The sequence below is a fragment of the Rhinolophus sinicus genome, linkage group LG04 (genome assembly GCF_036562045.2).
Source record: "Rhinolophus sinicus isolate RSC01 linkage group LG04, ASM3656204v1, whole genome shotgun sequence".
NCBI lineage: Eukaryota > Metazoa > Chordata > Mammalia > Chiroptera > Rhinolophidae > Rhinolophus > Rhinolophus sinicus.
The window spans coordinates 67623736-67647932 of record NC_133754.1 but is presented as its reverse complement, the minus strand read 5'-3'; the positions used below and the strand labels follow the sequence as shown (position 1 = coordinate 67647932).

Below are 24197 nucleotides of genomic sequence, written 5' to 3'. Positions count from 1 at the left end.
TGATTCCATATTGTTGCCTCTTTCAGCATTTTTATTACTGTTTTTCTGAACCATTCTGAACTTCTTTTAGGTATTTGAATATATAATGTTTCTCACCTCCTTTTGGATATACTGTATACCTGTCCTCCTTGAAATATTTGTCTCTATCCTTTTGTCTTGTTAACTGCTTCTTCCTTAGATCTTAGCTCAAAATATCTACTAGGGAAGCCTTTCCATCCCAGGATCATGTAAGTTTGCATTGCTGTGTATGCTTTATATCCCGTACATTGTAATTGTTAGAATGTTTATTGTTCAGAGTTCCTTGAGCCAGCAATAAATTTTTACTGAGTTAATTCATGATACATAGATATACACACAAACTACTGAATTCGTTTTTCATCATGCTGAATTGTTCTTATGAGAGTACTTTCAACTAGGATCTTTTTGTTTTTAGCTTTAAGATTTTACATATCTGAGATTATTTCAATTTTACTCTTACATGTAAATAAAAAGTTAGCTAGAAATGAAATTAAGCATCCAAATGCTTTTCCTTAAAATTGAGGTTAACTTTAGTCTGAAGTCAACTGATTCCTGTTGTTTTTAGATGATCTGTGTTTTCTTTCTGAAGCATTTAGAATTTTCTTAGCCTCTAATATTGCTAGACTTCACTATAATGTTTCTGTCCATCTGATTAGTATTTCTTGAACTCTTAGTAATCTGAAATTTTACATTTTCCTATAATTATGAGAAATCCTGTCATTATTTCTACATGTTTTCTGTCTATCTATCATCTATCTCTCCAATCTCTTCTCTCATCCTTTCTTTCCATTTATTCCTTTCAGATACTTTTTGGGAGAGTTCTTTAACCTGATTTTCTCAGGGATTTATTCTTTGTTTCCGTTATTATTTAATCAAGCATCGTATTTTTCATATGTCCTATTATATTTTTCATGACAGTTTTCCAGTTGGTTTTGCTTGATAGATTTTTGTTCTCATGTCATGTTTTCAATATTCTCCATTTTTTTCTGTAACATTTAATTTGTCAATTTTAAGTATCTTTTTTAGGGGGGGGCGTCTATTCTGCTTTCGTTCTGTTGTTCTGTCATGGTGCTTGCACTCCTCAGACATATCGTTATTTTTTGCTGTGAGTTTGTATTCCCTTGGAACTAACAGCTATTTGGGCCAATATTACATTTGTATGGGAGGATAGGTTTTGATGGGGATCGGGGTTAGGGGTGGTGAAAGCCCGTTTCCTAGGTTTTGCTTCTCCAAGAGGTTTTAGACATGCCTCAGGGTGGAGAAGCTCTGTGTGGTGATTTTTGCTCAACTGTTCCCTGACTGCTCAGAATTTCTCTGACCCTGTTCTAAGTGCTGTCACTGTCCCTGGAATTGCCTAATTGAGAGTCTGCTTGTATTTTGTTTCTACCCCAGCCAAGTTTGATTTGCCTTGATGTTGCCCCTCTTTTTTTGGGTAGAGCTGCACTGGAAATATTGCTTTCATATTCCATAGTAGGGTAGAGGACAACGTGACAATGTTAAGGAGTGAACAGGACACAGAACATTTCCCTCTGATCTGTCCTGTCTAGAAGCCTGGTCTGCAGCTCTTAAACTGATGTTTCTTCTCCCAGTGGCACCTAGCCTTTTTTTTTCTTCTTCCCCAAGGAGGAATTATTTCTTACAGTGTTGTTTTGCCATTTTGTTTTTGTTTAATTTTTAGCTGGAATCTGGAATTCCTCTCTTACCCTTTTGTTTCTAGTGATTTCTCAATGGGTTTGGGAAAGCACATATTCTTGACGGTACTTGCTAATTAAATACTTCTTTTCTTTTATCTAAGTATAAATGTTTCCCTTTCTAAATTAGGTTCTATAAAATGGAAAAATTAATTGGTCAGAATCTGCCTTTGACAAATGAAAAACATGCAACTTTATTGACTTTATAGAATTCATTTTGTAGTTTGTTTTCTAAACTCCTATTTTAGAAACAACAGGGATATACTCCCTGTTGCTTAACAGTGACTCCTGATCTAATGAAGTATAAAATAGTTCTTTATTTAAAAGCTAAAATAGTTAGAATTGAAATTAGAAGAGGAAGCAATAATGGTTTTGAATATTGAATAGAAAATGTATGTTTCTTTGTCATAGAATATTTATTATAAAATAAGCAGTAATCTGTTACTGGGTATGTATGGTTCTGTGTATATTTGACTGCACGAATTTAACCCAGTATATAGAAAACCCTTAACTTTTTTTAAAGAGTAGGTCACAAGATTTTCTCCAACCGCCAGATTAGGGAAACTATGGCATATAATTTCCTCTGTAAAATGCAGTAAAACTGAAAACTTCAGAAGACTTCAGAAAGTACAAGGAAAGTTAGTAGAATTAGAAAATCATGTTGAGATGGGTCTGCTCTTCTAGGTACCCCCCTCTAATTTTGAGGCTGCCTCCTGCACATCAGCCAAGATGCAGCTATAATTCAGATTTTTATTTCAGTAAAATTATAAATTACCGTGTTTAATGACCGTTAGAGATGCTCACAGATATTTGGAACTACCACTGTTAAATTGGGGAATGATGACTCTATTGGCAAGGGAAGAAAACTTACTTTAAAAATCTTATAGCTATTATATAAGTGTGTCATAGCTGAATTTTGTTCCATTGAAAGTAACTTGTCATTCTTGAGAGTTTTTGTTTTGTTTTTATATTTGAGTGGAAGTGGATTGATAATGCTTATTAAGAAAGTAAGTAGGTCATTGTAATATTTTGATTCTAGCTTTTCCTAAAGTTTTTAGAGCGAATAATGAACAAATCACATCTGTCATCAAGTACCATTTTCATCTTTCCAAGCTTACTTTCTATGATTTCCTTTATGTCAGGAAAATAGATATAATATGTGTATAAGACTTCATTCTTCTTAGACAACCCCAAATTTACTTTAGTGTCACTTTGAATATCTTTTGGGTATAATCATTTTTATTATTTTCATTTTTTCCCTTTCTCTGCCTCCCCCCCACTCTGGTTCAAGCCATTGTTGCTCAGTCTAGTTGTGTAGGACACAGCTCCCTGGCCCATGCTGGTATTAGGAGCCTTGCGCTCCCCCCAGCTGAAGCAGTCGTTTGCCGGTCGTCGGTCGGTCGCTCACAGCAGCTCTCGCTGGCTGCTAGCCATTCACACTGGCCACCGGCCACTCACAGCAGCACACGGTAGCCCGTGGCAGCACATAGCAGCCCACCACAGCAGCTCATGCCAACCTCCGGCTGCTTACGGCAGCTCAGCTCCAGGGAAAGCTGTAGAGGGCGCAGCTTACTGGCCCATGTGGGAATCGAACCGGCAACCTCGGCGTTAGGAGCTCAGCGCTCCAACCACCCGAGCCACCAGGCCTGCCCTGGGTATAATCTTTTTATACTTAGGGGAAAAAATTAAAAATAAATAAATGTGGGAGATGTACATTTACTCATTGGGTATGTAAGTGGCGGTCAATGGATTTAGTAGTCCAAATGATGTACAGTGGTTGTGGCTTTGCTGACAGCCCAGTTAGACTGAAAAATGTCTTTAAGCTATGACTTTGCTACCATAAATAAAAACATCACTTTAAAATACTGCAAACATTTTAGGTTTTTCTTCTTTTATTAAATTTTAGAAGTCATAGTTGTTAGTTACAAGATTTAATATTGGCCAAGGTTGTTCCTTTGAAATTTTAATTTTAGGCAATAAAATGCTGAGCGTAAGTGAAACAATTCTCTGTCTCTAAACTCAGACCTGGTAAAGACGTAGTCTGACAATTAAGTTCGTGAACTAATCCTACTAGAAAAAGTGCTGCATACCTCATTGCTGAATACCACTGTGGTCACCTTCAAAGTACTCCCCTTGGGAAGCTATGCACTGACGACAGCGCCTAGTCCACCTTTCAAAGCAGTTTTGGAACTCTTTTTCTGGAATGGCCATCAGAGCTGTCGTCATATTACCTTTGATGTCCTGAATATCATCAAAATGTCTTCCTTTCAAATTTCTTTTATCTTTAGGTAAAGAAAGAAGTAATTGGGGGCCAGATCAGGTGAGTAGGGAGGGTGTTCCAATACAGTTATTTGTTTACTGGCTAAAAACTCCATCACAGACAGTGCCGTGTGAGCTGGTGCATTGTTGTGCTGCAAGAGACATGAATTGTTGGCAAAAAGTTCGGGTTGTCTAACTTTTTCATGCAGCCTTTTCAGCACTTCCAAATAGTAAACTTGGTTAACTGTTTGTCCAGTTGGTACAAATTCATAATGAATAATCCCTCTGATATTAAAAAAGGTTAGCAACATCGTTTTGACTCTTGATTTGGACTGATGGAACTTTTTTGATCATGGAGAATTGGCTGACTTCCATTGTGCACTTTAACGCTTTGTTTCAGGGTCGTATTGGTACACCCACATTTCATCACCAGTGATAACACGGCCCAAAACATTGTCTTGCCTCTCCAAAAGGTCTTGGCAAACTTCGACTCTCCTTTGCTTTTGTTTGTCAGTGAGCTCCTTCAGGACCGTTTTTGCACACACCTTTCTCATGCCAAGATTTTCAGTTAAGATTTTGCTGTTTCTCTATCAATGTTTACTTGGTCTGCTATGCTTCTCACAGTCAGCTGATGATTTATGACCCACAATTCCATGAATTTTTGCAATGTTTTCATCAGTTCTGCTTGTTACTGGCCACCCCAACGTCTCTTCATCAGTGACACGTTCTCTCCCCTTAGAAAAACGTTTAATCCATTTGTACACTGCCGTTTTCTTCATGGCATTATCCACATAAACTTGGACTAACATGTCCCTGATTTCACTTCCACTTTTGCCAAGTTTAACAAGAAATTTAATGTTTGTTCGTTGCTCTAATTCAAGCTTAGACATTCTCGCGATGGCACACAAAAACACGCAACAACAATAATGAACACCACTCAGCAAGACACCGCCACACATTGACATGAATACAGCTGTGAGACACTGATATACAAGGTTATGAAACCTCACGGAGCTGTTTGTACAGTGCTGCCAGTGTAAGCGCATGGTGGCAAGTTTGCGAACTTCATTGTCAGACCCCATAGATACCAGTGACTTCACATTTGATATTGAAACATTTTTGAATGACCTTAATTGAAACTCTACCATTAGGACAAGGAAAATTGTTAAGTATATTGGGCTTACATTATGAGTTATGAATTTAGGTTTTCCTCACAAGGCCAGCACAATGCTTTCCACATAGTATATTTTGAAATTTCTTTGAATCTGGGAAATAATGTAAATGTTTCTCACACTATTTAGGGGAAAGATTGTGCTAAAATTTACAAAATAGGTTTATTTTACTTTGTTTAGTAGTCAGAGAAGAACAATTCATCAGGGTGAACTTTTTATTGCCACTTGCTTACCCTTGACCCTTCCCTAGTGGCACCTCCATAAACTGCATTGCTTAGGCTGGGAACCTGAGAGCCAGTCATTCTGGCTTTAAAACCTATCCCTGTTTGCTCTTTTTTGACCCATCTACACTGCCACTATCCTATTTCAAGCCACTATCAATTCTTGCTTAGACTTAGGCAAATTTTTTCTTGTCTCTTTGATTTTGTGTTTGACCCTTCCAATCTACTTTATACAAAGCGACTGATAATCCTTTTAAGACTTGAATACAATCAAGTAATTTCTGTTATAAATTACTTTCTAGATACACATAATAAAGCCAGAACTGCTTACACTTGACCTACAGAACTGTGGCAGATATTGTTGGTTATGCATCCATATTGTTGGTTATGCATCCAAAATTCATTTTCTCCCTCAATCGTTACTAACGGATCTTAGATTTTGTTCAGACAGCAAAGCAATATGCTCAGCTATAAAAGACGATTTTCCAGACTTTTTGGATAGCTGGACAGATGACACATTTTTGGCCAATGAGATATAGGTGAAAGTTTCTGGAGAGGCCTCTTTAATAATAAAAAGGCTAAGAAGAGGAAGCCTTTTTTCTCCCTCTGCCCTCTCTCCCTTTTTGTATGGGAAACTGAGTGAACATCAGGCTTAGAGAGGTGTAGCAGTCTTTTGTGACCAGGAGGTGACATGCCGGTGGGAAAGCTTACACACGCTAACGATGCCAAAGTGGAAAGATTTTTAAAAGAGCTATTAATGCCATTGTTAACCTACTGTACCTGCATGGATTGCCTTAACAAAACAAGTTGTGTGAGACATGTAAATCTCTACATTTTCTTTAAGCTGTCACTAGTTTTCTGTTATTAGCAGTTGAATGTGTTCCTGATATAAAGGTCCTCATGATCTAGCTCTTGCATATCTTTCTGATCTCATCTTACCATTCCTACTGCTGACTGTACTCTAGCCATGTTAGCTAACTGAAAAACCCCTGCTTAAATCCAGACTCAGAGGTTCTATGTGGTCTGGTTTTACTGACCAGATGTACTACTAATGTACCATGGCCTTCTCCTTCCCCAAAGCAACAAAAACCTTAAACTATGCAATAATCCTTAACAAATATATACAAGATGTTAATGGAGAAAAACACAAAACAGAAGAACTTAACACACCTGAATTGAAGGCAATAAATATATGTGGGTTAGAAGACTCAATATGTAAATTTGTCAACTTTTCCAGAATTAATTCTAATCACTGAGTTTTTAAAAACAATTTCTAACAGGTTTGTTCATGAAACTTGAAGATACTTGATATTGAACATCAAAATGCAATAATGGCCAAGATAATTTTTTAAGAGGAACAAAGTAGATTGACACTGCCATACGTGATATCTAGCCTTATTTTGAAGTTAAACTATTAAACAGATAAACTGACTAAAAGTAAACAATGTGGAAAAAACAAAATACCCATACTTGCAAGTAGATTAAAGATCTAAATGTGAAAACAAAATTATAAAATGAATCTAGAAGGCAATGTAGGAACAGTGTAGGGGTAGGAGAGATATTTTAAAGATCACATAGGAAGCACAAACCCTGTATGGAAAGATTGATAAATTTTCCTCTTTTAAAGTTTAAAACTTGTATGAAATCATATACGCTGTGAACAGAGTTTAAAAACAAGTCATAAACAGAGATAATACATTTATAATGCATATAACCAACACAAGATTGTTCACAATATATGAAGAGCTCCTACAAAATGATAAGAAAAAGACAAACAGAAAATTGGGTCACAAAATGAACCGATAGCTAAACAGATGAAACTTGAATGGTTAGTAAACATATGAACAGATATTTATATGAATTTGCATTGGTTCAGCTATACGTATTCCAAAACTCAGCTAACAGAAAGTTAGAGCCTAAGGATATTGATTTCCTGCTTGACAAATCTAGAGGTACAAAGTTCAAGAATTGGTTCAATACTCTCTGAGCACAGTAGGGTTCTCTGCCAGTATTTTCGTAATTCTCTTGACCTTCCCATCATGGTATCAGTGGCTCTAAGTGCTGTAACCTTACATGAGATTTTTCTAAAAGTAGAGAGGAAAGGAGAGAGGAGAAAGGGGACTTCTTCCTTCACACACTTTCTCTTAGTGGGGAGAGAAATCTTTCCAGAAGCTTCTGGACTTTCCTTTCTGTCTCATTGCCAGACACAGAAAGGAATGAATCACTTTTCTGGCTTCGAGAATTCAGGATTCACTTCCTGGACTGGGGAAAGGATTACTTTCTCTTAGCATGTTACTTTCTGTCCAATTCCAAAATTAAGTTTCTGTTTGCCAGCAAGAAGAGGGGATATTTGCCAGAATTATCAACCTCTCACCAATATAGGTTGAACCAAATGATATTGACCATATAATATGAGTATATATAATATATTCTAATAACATGGAATGTGAAATATATAATGTATAAATATATTAACAGGAAGTACATGGAAAGATAGAAATACAATAAAACAACATATAAATATATAAACTTGTGTTTACAAACACATGAAAAGTATAAAATGTGCATGGGTATAGCAAACATTGGCTTGATGTAATGATATCTAGGGAAGAAAGTAGATGACTAAGATTAAGGGAGATTTCAGTTGTATTTATTATTTCATTTTCAAAAGAAAAATGCAAATATCTGATCCAAAAATGGGAATAACAGTTTTATTTTTTTGCCTCTCTGCTTGTAAAGCTTGGAAATTATATTAATTTATACGGGATGAGGAAATGAATGTTCTTAAGAATTTTAATTGAAAATGAAAATTGATAGAATGAATTAGAGGACAGTATGGCAACACAGAAATTTTAAATGTATAACCTTTGACCTAGTACTTCTATTTTAAGGAATTGATCTTAAATAAAGAACTGGACAGATATACAGAGATATGTACAAGGAAATTTATTTTAACTTTTTTTTCATAATAGCAGAAATCTCTTTTGTATAATGATGAAACCAGCCAACTTAATAAATTATGATATATCCATGTAATGCATTAAGTATTTATTCAAAAATGACACATAAATTTTAAATTTTTACCTGGAAAAAAATCAGTGATATTTAAAAACTGATAAGCCAGGAAAAAAATGTGTAAACACACACACACACACACACACACACATTTGCAAAGAAAGAAATCTGGAACCGATTTAATCATCAAAATGTTCATGGTAGTTATCTGTGGATGGTGACATTTCAGATGATTTTTCTTTATGAAAATTTGGTGTTTTGGTTATATATTTAAAAAAAATTTTTTTTTGTATTTGTATAGTCAGAGAAACCTTTAAATCTGTTTTCTTTTCATAAATTAAAATATAAAATTTTGGTCTAATTACCATGAAGTAAGTAAACATTAGGTATATTCATGTAATCAACACATACATTATTGAGGCCATCCTGCATATCAGGCACTCTTCTGGTGCTAGAGATACAGACAGCTCATAAAACAGTCAGGGTGCCTCTCTTTATGGGACATCTTGAGTGGGGAGAGACAAAAAAAGGCCAGTAAACGTAAATAAACAAGGCCCTTTCAGGTAGTGATTAAATGCAGGAAGAACGTTAAACTGAGTGATATTGAAAACTGATGGAAGAGTATGTGTGCGAGCGTGGGTGACTTTCGATTGAGTGATCAGTCAGTCTCTCTGAGTTGCTTACCTTTGGGCTGAGAATGGGATGACAGGAGCTAGGCATGTGAAGATCTGGGTCCCACGTCTTCAGGCAAGCACATAGCAAGTGCAAAGTCCCTTAGTTTGTCATATTCAGGGAATAGAAAATGAAAGACAGGGTGAGTGAAACTTGATATATGACAGAGGTAAGAGGGGTCAGTTCACATAAAGCCTTGTAGGTCACAAGAAGTTTTTAGTGATACTTTATTATATGTGTTAAGGAAACCCGTTGCAAGATTTTGAGCAGGGAAGCAACCTGATCTGTTATACACGTATGCCTTGAAAAGATCACTCTGCCTATTTTGTAAGTAAGGATGTATTGTAGGATAGAAGATGTGACAGCAGGGAGAGACCAGTTAGAAAGTTATATTCTGAAGTCTAGAAACCAAGTGGGTAGCACTGGGGAGTAGACAGATTTGATACGTATTTGGAAGTACAGTTTACGACTATCAGAACTGAGAGAAAGAATTCCTCAACAGTAAAATGAGGATACTGGTATCTCTCACAGGGTGTTACCCCAAGGAGCTACCGTGTTTCCCCGAAAATTAAGACCTAGCCAGACCATCAGCTCTAAAGCGTCTTTTGAAGCAAAAATTAATATAAGACCCGGTTTTATTATACTATAATATAAGACCGGGTTTAATAAAATATAATATACAATACAATACAATACAATTACAATACAATACAATACAATACAATACAATACAATACAATACAAATACAATACAAAACAATACAAAACAATACAAATAATATAATACCGGGTCTTACATTAATTTTTGCTCCAAAAGACACATTAGAGCTGATTGTCCTGCTAGGTCTTATTTTCTGGGAAACACGGTAATGCATGTCAAGCATTTGGCATACTTGATACACATTAAGAACATGTTAAATGTTAGCTACTTACCATTAGTTTTGTTATTTTTATTGTTGTCAAGAATAGGGCATGTACATTGAGCGAAAAAGAATTTTTCTTCAAAAGTTAAATTATACTTCTTGTATACCTCTCAGATTGGAAGTCTGTTACAGAACATGCTATATGTTGGTAAAAATTAGAGTATTACACTGTCTTAATTTTTGGTGACACTTGCTGGATCAGAGAAAGATGATTTGTTGGTTTTACTTTGTACTTTATAAAACTGAGCCATAAATAAATGTATAAGTAACAACATTATTCCTTTTTAAAAATTGTGACTTAGCTTTTTTTTTTTTAACATGTGCCAGCTTGATGGAGTGGGACACTGAAAATCTTCTCTGTAATGCTTTCACTTAGGGACTATTTCCCTAAGAGTCAGTTAGTGATAAGTTATTTCAAATTCTGTGTAGTTCTTTGCACTTAATTTTTTTTTATTCTTTAGACCAAAATAAGCAAATCAATTATGGGAATAATTATGACTACAAACCTTGGTTATGAAACAAAGACCTTATATAACCATTAGAGAAAATGAATTCTCTTTATGAATGAAAAATAATGCATATGCATTTAACATTGATAGAATGGTGAATGACCGATTATGGTTTGTACTCAGTAGAACAGGTAGAGTATATATTTTGAGTAATCTTTAACAAAATCTTTGATTTAATAATGTATTTTAATAAATCAAAATCAAATTAGAAGACATGACTTTATAATTGCCACATAAATGTCTTTACTGATTTTGGCTGTTCATCTCCACCTCCTTTTATAAACATGTGTACACACATACATATATTTTATTCAAAATTGTGTTTTACATGGTAATTAAGAAAACATAAAAAGGGAGAAGAAAAATATTCCATAATTCTACTAGTTAGTAATTTAGTCTCTTTTCTATCCGTCTATACTTCCAATATATGTATTTTTTCTCCTATATTTTGTTGTATATGTTTTTAACCTTAAAGACTAATCTCAAAAACACCTTTCCATGTTGTTGAATTTTCTATAATATCCTGTTTTTTCATGTATATGGCTTATTTATTTATTTATTTTGGTGATTTTTTTAGAATTGTGGTGAAATACACAAATTTTTAAATTTTGTTTAAAAATAAGTTTGACCATTTCAGCCATTTTAAAATGTATAATTCGGTGGCATTAAACACATTCACAATGTCCTATAGCATCCTTTAAATACAGGATGATGTTATGTCATATGAATAACCATCATTTATTTAGCAAAGTCTTTATTATTGGACATCTAAATTGTTTCCATGGTTTTCTATAAATAGTGTTATGATAAACATTCTTGGTGAAAAAGTCTTTGTTCATATATGAGTACCTTTTTAAATGATAAAGTTTCAAAAGTGATATTGTTGAGTCAGAGCGTATACTTGTTTAAACCTGTTGATGGTAATGCTTTTTATTCTAAAATATGGTACCAATTTATACATTATCATTGTCAGGGTGTGTGCACAATGCCATTTCACCCCATTCTTGCTGATACTGAGCATTTTTGTTTTGTTTCATATTTTAGATCTAAAAGTTTTAGTGAAAAATAAACACATACTTTGCTCTTTTGCTTCAGTTATAATGGATTTTTTTAAAATGCCAACTGGTAAGGTATAAAGTTTCTTATTTTAATTATGTTTGATAGGGAAGAAAGGAAATTAGTTCTAAAACATTGTTAATGCATTGTTTAGGGAAATTTGAATTTGCCTTAGGCTTTATTCAAATCAATAAAGAAGGAAAATCATTAAATCTTCATGGATAAAGAAAGCGCCTGTGGCCTAGTGGAAGAGTAGGGGAAGAGGGACATTGAAGTTAGAGACTATTAAACAGAACCTAACGTCTATATCGTTCTGTACACCAAAAAAAAAACACAAGGCAGTAAGATGGTGACAGTTACTTTAGCATGTACCCTATATTTTTGGTGTTCCTCTTACTAATACAAAATTGACTTATTTTCACCCCAAAAATTTCAGCTTAATTTGAAGGATGTTTTCTAAGGAAACTTAGTTCTCACTTTGATATATATCTGTTTTACTTTGGAGACTTTCTTTATAGATAGTGTGGAGAACATATGTTGAAATAATTTTTTTTTCTATTTTCCACATAGTTCTCATTTATTTAATTTGTATACGTGTAAAGTGGAGGAAGATATGTCTCTTACTGCTTTTTAGTTTCATTTAAGATGCCATTTTCTAACAACATTACACGGTATGTAATAGCATGGAGGTAGTGAGACCTAACCAATGAGACCTAATAAAATTTAAAGTAGGAAAGAAAGAATCGTTGATAAAGGTATTAGCTGGTAAAGATAAAAATGCTAATATTTGTGGTTTCCTTTTTAAAAACCCCTTGCAATGTAGCTTATAATTTCATCGCTGTACTACAATTACTTTAAAATTGCAAGTGGCTATTTTTTCTCTTCTCCACTGAGCTCACTCAAGTCCTCATCATGCTGGCCGTTGCATGACAGCGTTCCCCTTTGACTTTTATAATGTAATTTCTTGGTATTTTTTACCTTTCTCAGTATTTGCCTAGTCCTTACACAGCTTTGGATCATTTCTGGCTCCCCCCCCACCCCTCCCTTTTTTTTTCCTGTCTGAAAATTGTTGTGCTTCTTATCAGTGTTCTGGTTCTGTATTTTCAAATGCATGTATTCCACTTGTTTGTCATAGTTTCTGCAAACTGAATAAATCCAAGCTTGAATTGTTTCACTTGACCATCTATTTCATTTAGTTTGGCCACCTGTCCCAAAAGTAGATACTTGGGCATTATCATTAGTTCTTCCTTTTCAAATAACTTGTAACCAAATTATTGCCATGTATTTCTGGTATCCACACATTTTTCTCCAGTTTTCATAATGCAATATTGAGTGTTGTGATGCAGCGTTGAGTGTTGAGCAACCAGTATTTGATTGTCAGCAATATTTAAATAACATTTATCTCTTAAAATGTAAAGATGGATTTTATACATTTGGTTTTGTATTGTGACGTACAGTGCAAAGTGAATGCCTCGAACTGGAGTCTTGTCTCATTCAGTCTGTCTGTCTAGCATAGCTACACAGCACATAATTGGTGTTGAAGAAATGTTTTCTGAATGAACTGCCCAAAGATTAAAGAAAGAGCTTTCTTAGTTCTAAGTTCTGTGAGATGAGAGAATTCATTTGAATGTCAGCCTTTTTTTTTTTAACCCTTTTTGCTATAGAAGATAGTACTTGAGAAGTTTCATTTGTTGATGTTCTTAAAGGAATTCTAATGGTTCTTTTTACCAAATTCTTTTGATGTATACGACATTTTCCCTCCTTCTTTTTAGGTTTTGGAAGGAAGGATGTCGTGGAACACTTACTACAGATGGGTGCTAATGTCCATGCTCGTGACGATGGAGGTCTCATCCCGCTGCATAATGCCTGTTCTTTTGGCCATGCCGAGGTGGTGAGTTTGTTGCTGTGCCAAGGGGCCGATCCCAATGCCAGGGATAACTGGAACTATACCCCTCTGCATGAAGCTGCTATTAAAGGGAAAATCGACGTCTGTATTGGTAAGTATTGTTTGATGATCCCTAAAGTGTGAGATCAACCTGACAGCTATAAAATTTTACATAAAGGCTTACTGTTCTCTTCTCTTTTTTATTGTGGTAGAAATAGTGTTTCCTTAGAGTAATTAAAGAGGGCTTTATTACTTCTTATTCTTAGAAGCAATTCTTTTCTATCCAAAGGGAAATAGAGAGATGGTAATTTAAAGTTGGTTAAGAACAAGATTCACAGTAACTCTCCAAATGCAAGTCAGATGTTAACTGGTACAGAACTAAATTTTGATGGATTATTGTTATCAAATTTAGTTAATTTACAGTCCCTTTGAAAGACTACACATTTTCTATCCTAGCATCAGTGGGACCCATTATAAAGTACAAATTCTTACCAAATTGGATGACATATTTGGATGCTTTGGTTTGATTCAAGGAAAGTTATCTAATACTAAGGCAAAGCCTTTTTCTTTATGTTACTAAAATGGAACACCAGCTACTTTATTAGTACTGGAAAGCTTTGAGCGAGTGGGTCAAGTACGTAGTGCAAAGCTTAATATTTTCAACATGTGCCATAGTCTAGAGAAAAAACAATTTCAAACAAAATTGAACTTTTCTACCATTTAAGTATTGAGATTATATAAAATTATATTCAATCAGTATTTTTCTCTTTTACATATATCTAAATATGTATATGTATTTTTAGATTTTGCTTTATTGTATACAGTTTTTTATTTTGAAATCTAAAACTTCTAGAGGACAAGCACAGTTTCTCTTGAGGATGTCATCTGTTTCTTCATGCTCAAGGCGGTAGACGTTTGTTTAGCCCAGAGCAGGTTGGTTTACATAATTGTTGTCTTCTGGATGACATCCATTTCAGTTTAATCAGTTATCTTTCTGATAAAACTCAAAAATAAATGTCATTTTTAAAGATGTAGTGGTGGTGCCATTAAGATTTTCTCCTTTTTAATAGCCATCTATTGCAGCCTCTAATACATTTTTCAGTTTTCCTCAAATTATTGCAATGCTTAACGTATAACTTATTTATCACATTCTCTGTCCTTATCCTTTGTCACTTCAGCGTCCACTGACATGACCCTTGGGATACCCTGTCCTTTCTGATCTTTCACATCTTCCATTCTCATTTGATTCTCCTATTGCCTTCTAAATCTCTCACTAAAACAGTCACATCTTGGACTGTTGTTACGTAAAACTACCCTGAAAAACTTGAACTTATGACATACTCTCTGATCACCAAACCTCTTAAATTACTTGTGGTAAGTTACTGTGTGATAATTATTATAAACTTGATTTGTAGTCTTACTTAATCTTCTAGACTTTCAACTTCCCTACCTCATCCTTTCTTGCTTCACCATGTCACACTCATTGGCGTTTTCTGTCATTAGTTACAGAATTTTATACAGTTTTCACCTTCTTGCAGTAGTCTCCTTTCTAGGCTTCAGTGTTCTATTTTCCTGTCTTTACCTCTCTGAATTTTTTTATTCTATGAGTGCTTTTAATATCTTATTGAAATTAATATTTATCTTCTTTTCCTCCTAATCATTCTCCCAAAAATACATAAGAAAAAGGTTCATTTGATCCTGGCTCTGTTGAAATAAAAGACTAGCTGTAGGAGTTGCATTGTTAAAAGATGGATTCCCACTGTCCCCTCGTCCTGCAGTCCTCAGTAGGCCTTGGCACATCTGCTTTCCTCTGTTTAAGTTCTTATGCCTTACAAAAGTTGAAGGAAGGAGAAGGACACCTTTGAAACTGTAATCAAAATATAATTGAAGATTCAGCTGCTATTAAAGTATGTAACAGTTATTGTGGGAAACAAGATTGGTTGTAGACTCTTCTGTACACTTAATTAGCTTTTAGGAACCTATTAGGAGGTTTACCCTCAGGTACAGTGAAACCTCTGATAGCTTATGTATCATACTTTCTCAATTTGAATGTAGTTGAGGAACTCTGAAATGTTTCTATTAGGCAGATTTCCACTTTGGGACAAGGTAAAAGAATTGGAAACCTTGGTTTTTTTTTCCACTTTCGTTTGAATCTGATGGTGTTGAGAAATTAGTGTACAAACTTAATTTCTAAAAGACATTTGCCTAGATGATGAGACGTTGGCTTGTTTATTTTCAGATGAACTATATCTCTATATGTAATATTATACGATCGTGAACACATTTGATATTTATAAAGATAGAGCCGAGCCACATAACCAGTGGCTTAAGGGAGGCAGCAGGACGGATTGCTATAAAGCACGTGCTCTGGGCTTACATCCTGACCCCACCAGTTACCAGCAGCAGTATGTGAGATCAGGGCTACGTCCTTACCCTCCGTGTTTCATTCTATGTGAAATGGGGATACTGTCCGTACTTCACAGGGTTCTTGAGAGGATCAGCATAGTAATTAAAGTACTTAGAGTGCCTGGTGTGGTGAACATTAAGTATTGCTTGCTACTATTAATTACTATTATTAGTATTATTGCTGAGATCTAAACCTGAATTATGACTGTGATGTATACTTTCTGGTTTCTCCTGTTGGCCCTTTATTGACATTTTTTTAATGCAAATTTAAAAGTCTAACAATCTATGTGTATCTTTTATAGATGCTACTTAGCTATCACTGAAAAGAACAAAATACAGCCTAAGATTTTAAAAAACAACAACAACTTTAAATCCTTGTATAATTAAACCAACTACTTAAAACAAAGGTCATAGAGTTCATTATAGTAGTATTGATGATAGAATTATATTGTATTTAGCAAATCTAATTTGCATTAGAAATCAATACCTTTTGCCTTTAGATCATATTCATTTCTCTCTACTCTTAGGTGTAGTCTCCAAAAAATTAAAATAAAGGATGTCTTCTTTTCTGAACATATGTCATATATTTTTTGAGACTACGTCAGTGTTAGTGCTTTGAAAGTCCATTGTTAAAGCAAATTGTAAAAACATTTTTCACAAAATCAACTGATATAAGATCTTGGAGTCCTAATGGACATTTGTCATTTTTTTCTTTTTCTCCATTTCAAATTTGGCTGACTAGTATCCAACTCCTTCTGATTTTGGAGATTTAAAACTGGGGGCGGTCATTACGGGGAGGATACAGGAGCTCACGGAGTCAGACTATCCTTCTTTCTGCCCTTTGGCTGTCAGGATAGCCTTGGTTTGGTCAGTCAGATGTCCCTTCTGTAATGTAGAATTTTGAGTACGGCAGTGGCCCAGCCATAATGTCCCTACTAAGAGACAATTATACTTTCTTCTACTTCCTCTATAGATTTTGTTTTCTAAGATTGGTCCTCCACCTGCCTGTCAATTCTGTTAAAGGCTGACACAACTGGTTTCTCTTATTTCCAAAAGCATATAACTGATACAGGGATCTTAAAAGGTAGCTAAGTGGAAGTTCTACCATGTTTCCCAGAAATAAGACTGAGCCGAACCATCAGCTCTAATGCGTCTTTTGGAGCAAAACTTACTATAAGACCGGGTCTTATTTTATATTATATAAGACCCGGTCTTATAGTAAAATAAGAGCGGGTCTTATAGTAAGTTTTGCTCCAAAAGGCGCATTAGAGCTGATGGTCCGGCTTGGTCTTATTTTTGGGGAAACAGGGTAGAGGTGCATGGCCTTATAACACTTGTGGGATTCTCACTGAAATACCCCAATATCTAGGCACACAAGTGAGAAATATCCTCCAATACAGAGCAAAATGTTAGCATACAGAAATCATGAAGCAAGAGATAAGTAAACTCAGGAAGTCAACATTATTTTAAAGCCTTACATGTGGGTAGGAATTCCAGACGGAAAAAGAAAAAAAAATAACTAATGGAAGAGATCCGTAATATTTAAACAAATAATAAGCAGAGAAAAACCTAGGTCTTGAGATTGAAAAGGCTATGAAGTCTGTACTGTATTGATGAGACGACACTGAGGAAGATATATGAAGTTTTCTAGGCAGAAAGAATAAGTTGCCTACAAAGGGGAAAAAAGTGTGCAAAGCACTTTCCATTTACAACATTGAAAGCTTGAGACAGTAGAATACCTTCTAAAGACTCCTGGAAGAAAAGAATTGAACTGTAATTCTCTTGATAAGGAGCAGTTCTTCAGCTTTTTGTGAGTGAGACAGGCTGAATAGAGCAAGTGGCATTATCTTAGAGAAATAAATCTCCTGCCTCTTGCTTTCTTTTTCTTTCTCTATACTTTCAAGTAATTCTTGCTTCATTTGCCTTAAATGCAAAGACTAAGGGGATCCTTACTTGGAAGCCCAAAATTGAAACTGCTACTTAAAATCTAACAATTAGAACTTTAAAAAAAACAGCTTCATTTTCCACGCTTAATAGCATTATGTCATATTGGTTGGAGTCAAAGAGACCTGGGTCTTTGAGCAGGTTACTTACTGTCTTTTTGTTCTTAAAATGGGGTAATAACTGAACTTCAGATGTACTTAAATGAGAGAATGCAAGTAATGCACCTCAGTGTAATATCTGTGTAGACAATGCTGTCATCATTTCTTACCCTACTCTGCTTATCTGTTTCTCTAACCATGTTTCATTTTACTTCATAGCACTTATCACCTGAAATTATGTCTTTGTTTAATCATATTATTTTGCTTGTTTTTCATCTCTCTGTGTACTTTTCCCCACTCTGCGCCTGAATATAAACACAGGAACCTGTCTGTCTTAGTTCGCACATTGTACTCAGTATGACACAGCTCTGTGACCACCTCTGTGGCCAGAGTGAAATACTTGCTCAGTGCCGGAAGCTCATTGTGGTTTTAATTTGCATTTCCTTGATTAGTAATGTCGAGCATCTCTTCATGTGCTTTTTGTGGCCATTTTTATACATTTTTTGGAGTTTCATATCCTTTGTCCATTTTTAATTGGATTGTCTTTTATTACTGAGTTTTAAAAGTTTTTTATATTCTAGATACAAATTCCTTACCACACAGATTATTTGCAGATATTTTCTCCCATCTTCTGTTGCCTTTTCACTTTCTTGATAATGGCCTTAGAAGCAAAAAAATTTTTAGTTTTGATGATTTGATTAATAATTAACATTAAGAAGTCTGCTTTTTCTTTTTTTGTTTTGGTGGCATATTTAAGAATGCATTGCTAGATCCCAGCTTATGAAGATTTAATTCTGTTTTCTTCTTTGAGTTTATTAGTTTTAGCTCTTTGTTTAGGTCTTTGATCCATTTGGAGTTAATATTTGTGTATAAGATAAGGAGTCCGATTTCAGTTTTTGCACGTGCCTATCCAGTTTTCTTCCCATTCAGTTGTTCATAATACTCCTTTATAATCCTTTATATTTCTGTAAGCTTGGTAGTGATGTACCCTTTTCATGTGTAATTCTAGTTAATTTGAGTCTCTTTCTTCTTCTGGGCCTGTTTAGCTAAAAATTTGTCAGTTGATATTACTGTGCGCATCGGTAGTTTCTTCCTCTTTGTTGTATGCTGTCCCGTCATGTGGATGAAGCACAGTTGGTAGATGTTTGGGTTCTTTCCAGTTTGTGGCTGTTAGGAAGAGGGCTGCTGCGAACATTGCTTTATAGGTCTTTGTCTGAACATACTGTTTCATTTCTCTTGAGTGGATACCCAAGAGTGGAATTGCTAAGTGGAACAATAAGCGTTATGTTGAACTTTGTAAGAAGCTGCATATCCCTGATAATTGAATGTGTTGCGCATATTTTCATGTACTATTGTTTTTTTGTGTATATTCTTGGGAGCTCAGTTCAGTTCTTCTGACATTTTTTTTTCTTTTTTTTGATGTTAAACTGAGTTGTGAAAATTCTTTTTGTGTTATGGATATGGGTCCCTGTTGGCTGTGTGTGTTGTGAATGCTTTCTCCCAGTCTGTGCTTTGCCTTTCATTTTTGTAGTGGTGTCTTTAGACAAGCAAAGATTTTTAATTTTGGCAAAATCCAACTTGTCAATTAAAATACAAAAGTATTTGGTGTCTTACTAGCATTGCAGTAATAAGATTTCTATTAGAAAATTAGTTTTAGGTTAGAAACAGTTTCTAGTGAAATAAGATTATTGTTTTAATTACATTGCAGAAATACATGCAGGAAAACAGTTTCTGGTTTAAGGGTCTCTGAAGTGCTTTATAACAACCTGTTTAGGATACATTTTTTTTTTAAATTAAAATGAAAGCTTAAGCTACTTCATACTGAGAAATTGAATATACTGTGTGGCTTATTTTTAAGATTTAAGGGTAAAAGTCAGGTGGATCTTGTTTAATTAGAAAGTAATTACCTAAAATATGCATCGGTATTTCTGAGATAACATTGTTTGCCCCTCCTAGTTGGAAGTATATTTCTAGAATCTAGAAAAATAGGTTACTTTTAATAATTTGTTGCCTGAAATCATTTCATAAAGACAGATTCATTAATTCCTAATAGTTAAACACGTTTTTGGTTTGTGTTTTCCTGAGATTAAAAGACACATAGATGTTCTTTGAGCTATTCTTAATGTCGTTGACTCTGGTAGAATTCTCACCCTTTCCATTTTCCCACAATGTAGAGGCAGGAAATATGAGCAGTTTAAAATATCAAGAATTAGTCTTTTTAGTTCTGGTGTAGTCTAAACCTCCAGTTTTCTTTGGCACCTGGAAGTACAGTAGGCCTCTGTCTATTGAATATATTTACTTTCCTTTTTTTCCCCCCAACAAAATGTGAGTGGGAGCAAAATATGTAACTTTTGAGCAGAAGTGTTAAGAATCAGAGCACAGTTTACCATATTTTGTTTTTCCTTATCTTGGTTATTTAGGGTATCACATTTAACAGAGAGCCCTCTTCAGTCTGGGCCTGTGAGTAAAGGAACTCCCCTGTTCTTACTTTCTCGACCTGTAGTGGACGAAATGAACTACTTTTGCTAAACCTATGAGTTTCTGGAGCACTTTGCTATAGCACCATAACATAGACTACCCTTACTGGTAACACTCTATTTATGAAATTGAATTCATAAGTAAAAATAAACAATGAAGAAATTATTATTTAAGAATAATGACTTGTCTGGTTGCCATTAGGGATAAAAGTATATCTTGCAGCTGATCCCCAAGTGAACCAGGGCCCCTAAGCACAGTATAAAAACCCATCTTGTTTAATAATTAGCATATACAATTGATACATGCGTAGTGATGAATTAAATTATAATTGCTGTAATCAAAATATATTTACTTTCTAATGCAGCTGTAGGACCAGCTGACAGTCTCTTTAACTGAATCAGGGAATTTGTGAACTTGAGTGTGCTCCAAATTGGTTAGTGCTTTGTTATATGCTCCTATAGTATTCTGCTTGGATCTGGGTTCTTGTTGGTTCTCTGTGGTAGGGAACTAACAGTAATCTTCTTATTCATTCTTGTATTCTTGTTGCCTATCACCAGTATCTAATTTTTTACTCCAGAAGTGTATATAGAATGACATAGAAATTCACAAGAAGATTGCTCATTTCTGTCTGGCTTTTTTGCATTAGTTTGATAGTGTGGGTACAGAAGCTGAGTAATTTTCTACTTCTTCTTGATTAGGTGATATTTTGAGGTTCTTTAATTTTAAAGTAATGAGAATTTGCAGTATGTCCAACACTCCCATATTCATATATAAATATAGAGCACATTTTATACTCAGGTATGAATTTTAGATAATCTGCCATTTGCAAATCATTGCTATTCTTCATTAGGATGGGTTGTTAAATACTGATTCTAATCATGCATTAACTTTTGGTTACAGTGAAATTTTTTTTTCTAAAGGGTGAGCAGTCAAACATTTGTTGTTATTTGTAGATTAAACCCAGGAGTTGCCCCAGTCAGGAACGAAGGAGATGAAGTAGGGAGGAAGAAGAGAGAAAAAGGTGACACTGTTAAATATACCAAAAATTGCTGTGGATAGAGGATACACGTGGTGAAGTGTGTTCCCTTTGGGCAGCTCAATTACTTAGCCAAGTAATGGCACTAATATTTTTATCCTATGCATGAGGCAGATGATTCAGATTTCCTACCATTTACTAGTGAAGAAAGGAGAAAGTTGTTAGTTTGCTGCAGTCTGTAGAGCTGATATAAAGTTGTTATAATAGAAATGTTTACTGGATTGAGAACTAAAGGATATCTCTGCTTTGTGGGGTTTAAGAATACATTTTAAGCATAAAAAATAAGACCCAGTATTATATTATATTTATTATATGATTTATATTATATTATATTGTATTATATTGTCTTATATTAATTTTTGCTCCAAAAGACACATTAGATCTGATTGTCCGGCTAGGTCTTATTTTCGAGGAAACACAGTAATCTATCTACTAAAACTTAAACCAAGTTTTTATTGTTATAATTCACTCCTAAAATACTATCCCTCTCATAAATTCCTTGTAACTCCACTTTATATATCTGCTATCTAGAAAAACATGTTTACTTTCCTAGTACAAACTCTGCTTTAGTTTAAATTACCTGATCACTTCCATGGTTACTTGTCCTTGATGAAGTTTGAAGTCCTGGAACTTGAAGTTGGAGTGGCTTAGGGTTGGGTTAGGGGAGCAGAGGGTGGGATCGGTGTTGGACTGCCTCTAGTACTTTCATATCTCCTGTTATTTTAAATATAGTATATTGAGGGTTAAAATCTTTCTGTTCTTGTCTTAACAGTATTATTAGAAGTAATAGATGTTCGTTAAAGAAACATTAGAAAATACAATTATCACACCTTGTTTTCTGTTTAGACCTAATGTTGTCCAGTGTGATAGCCATTAAATGAAAATCAGTTAATATTTAAAAATTAAAATTTAATTCCTCAGTTGCACTAGTCACATTTCTAGGGCTTAATAACCATATCCGGCTCTTGGTTATCATATTAGAGAGTTCACATATAGAAATTTCCATCCTTGCAGAAAGTTCTGTTAAACCGTGTACATAGTCCTTTTTAAATAAAACTGGGATCACTCCATGCATACTGTTTGTTTTCTCATTTTTTTAAACTTTTGTGCAGTGAATATTTCTATCTAATGAATTATATAGAAATAACCATTACTTTTTCAATCAGTCACCTATTTTAGGGTATTTAAACTATTTCCGACTTTTCACTATTGTTTTATAAACATTACCATAGGGAATATCCTTTTCATTAAATATGTGTATAAACCTTTAATTACTTTAGGATAAATTCTGGAAAGCTACAGCTTCTTAATAAGAATCAAAGAAATTATAGCTGTTGGACAACTCTGCATTAGGACTCTTGATTTAGTTTGTCACATTATCTATCCATACGTCATCCATAAATGAGGTAGGTTAAGGAAAGTCATTTCCCACACCTTCCTTTGCAAAAGTTCACTGAAAATTCAGCAAAGCCTTGAGAATTTGATTCACTTGCGCTTGTTTCATTTCTGTCTTTTTTCCTTTTTCCTGCCAGAATACCTCCCTTCGGCATTTTTAACAGTAGTTTTCTATATAAAAATTGAATTGGGATCTTTTAAACAAGTCTCAATGTAGCATTTCCATAAAAAAAGTAAAAGTTGGCAGAATTCCATACTTGTATACTTAAAAAGGAGAAGAGCCAAGAATGATAGTAATTTTTCCCTTCTGAAATAATCCCCACTGACACTGAGCACTGTTATCTTGATGACTTGCCCACTTATGTTCAGCTGCTTTCAAGAAGGTTAGAATATTTATGCATTTACCTGACAAATTTGGGACTACTTAAGTAGTCATTCTGGACAATGGCTGGCGCACACACACATACACACACACACATACACACTGGGGGTCCCAAAAAAATGTATACACGTGATTTATATTCATCTTTTATGATCAGTATATATTGAGTGTTACCATTTTAATAGTTTTTTCTTTTCTTAAAATACATATTCATTTTTTTGGCACCGCGTGTGTGTAGTTTTATATTTGTACAATGCACTTTATTAGAATCCCCAGAAAAGCACTAGTATGAATGCTTTCATTCTCCTAAGGCCTTAAGAAATATGTCAAAGATGCTTAAATTGGGAGGGGGATGTTAAAAAACAAGAACAAAAAAACCTCATATATTTTTTAAATTGATAAAGGCTTTGTTTATTATTCCGTCTGTCTATTAAAGGAATAATTATACATTTGCACTTGCTTCTAGACTATCCATGATGGTTCAAAACAATCTGGATTTCAGTGAGATGCCTGGCTTAAGTTTGGGGTTGTATGAAAATGGTATTTGATGCAAATGGCTCATGTAACCAGTCAGTTCTCGCCTTACATGGTAATCATGTTATCTGAAACTCATTGCACATTAGAACTCTGTCCTCGCTTTGGGCAGTTCTGTGGTAACTGAGATTTCAGAGACACGTCCAGATTGGCGATAAAGATTTATGGAGTCCTTCTCACTACTCATTCTCAACTGACCAAAGTAGAAAGTTGTAAAGTATAATAATTGCAGTTTCAGGCTTTAATAAACATGTTATATATATTCTCTTTGTTCTTTGAATTACTGGAATCTACTCTCTTTAAAATGGGGTATTAGTCTGTTCATCTGGAAACAAGAGTCCTTGATTAAGAATGTAAACGTCATGAGTTGTTTGACTCCACCCTCAGATGTGACAGTATAAGTAAGACATTAAGAAATCCCACTGTGTGTGAAATATTTGTTTATTTTGTGTTAAACCTGAAAATTTCTAAATTTGCTATGATTTTATAATCATGGTTAAGGA

General features: G+C 34.6%; 1 protein-coding gene across 1 annotated transcript in view; it reads left to right on the top strand.

Moving 5' to 3' along the window:
* The window catches only part of TNKS (tankyrase), a 191699-nt gene that overhangs the window by 15022 nt on the left and 152480 nt on the right, over positions 1-24197 (top strand). Inside the window, exon 2 of the mRNA XM_019750527.2 lies at positions 13309-13533. Coding sequence (XP_019606086.2) covers positions 13309-13533 — 225 coding nt within the window. The remainder of the gene's footprint in view (positions 1-13308; positions 13534-24197) is intronic.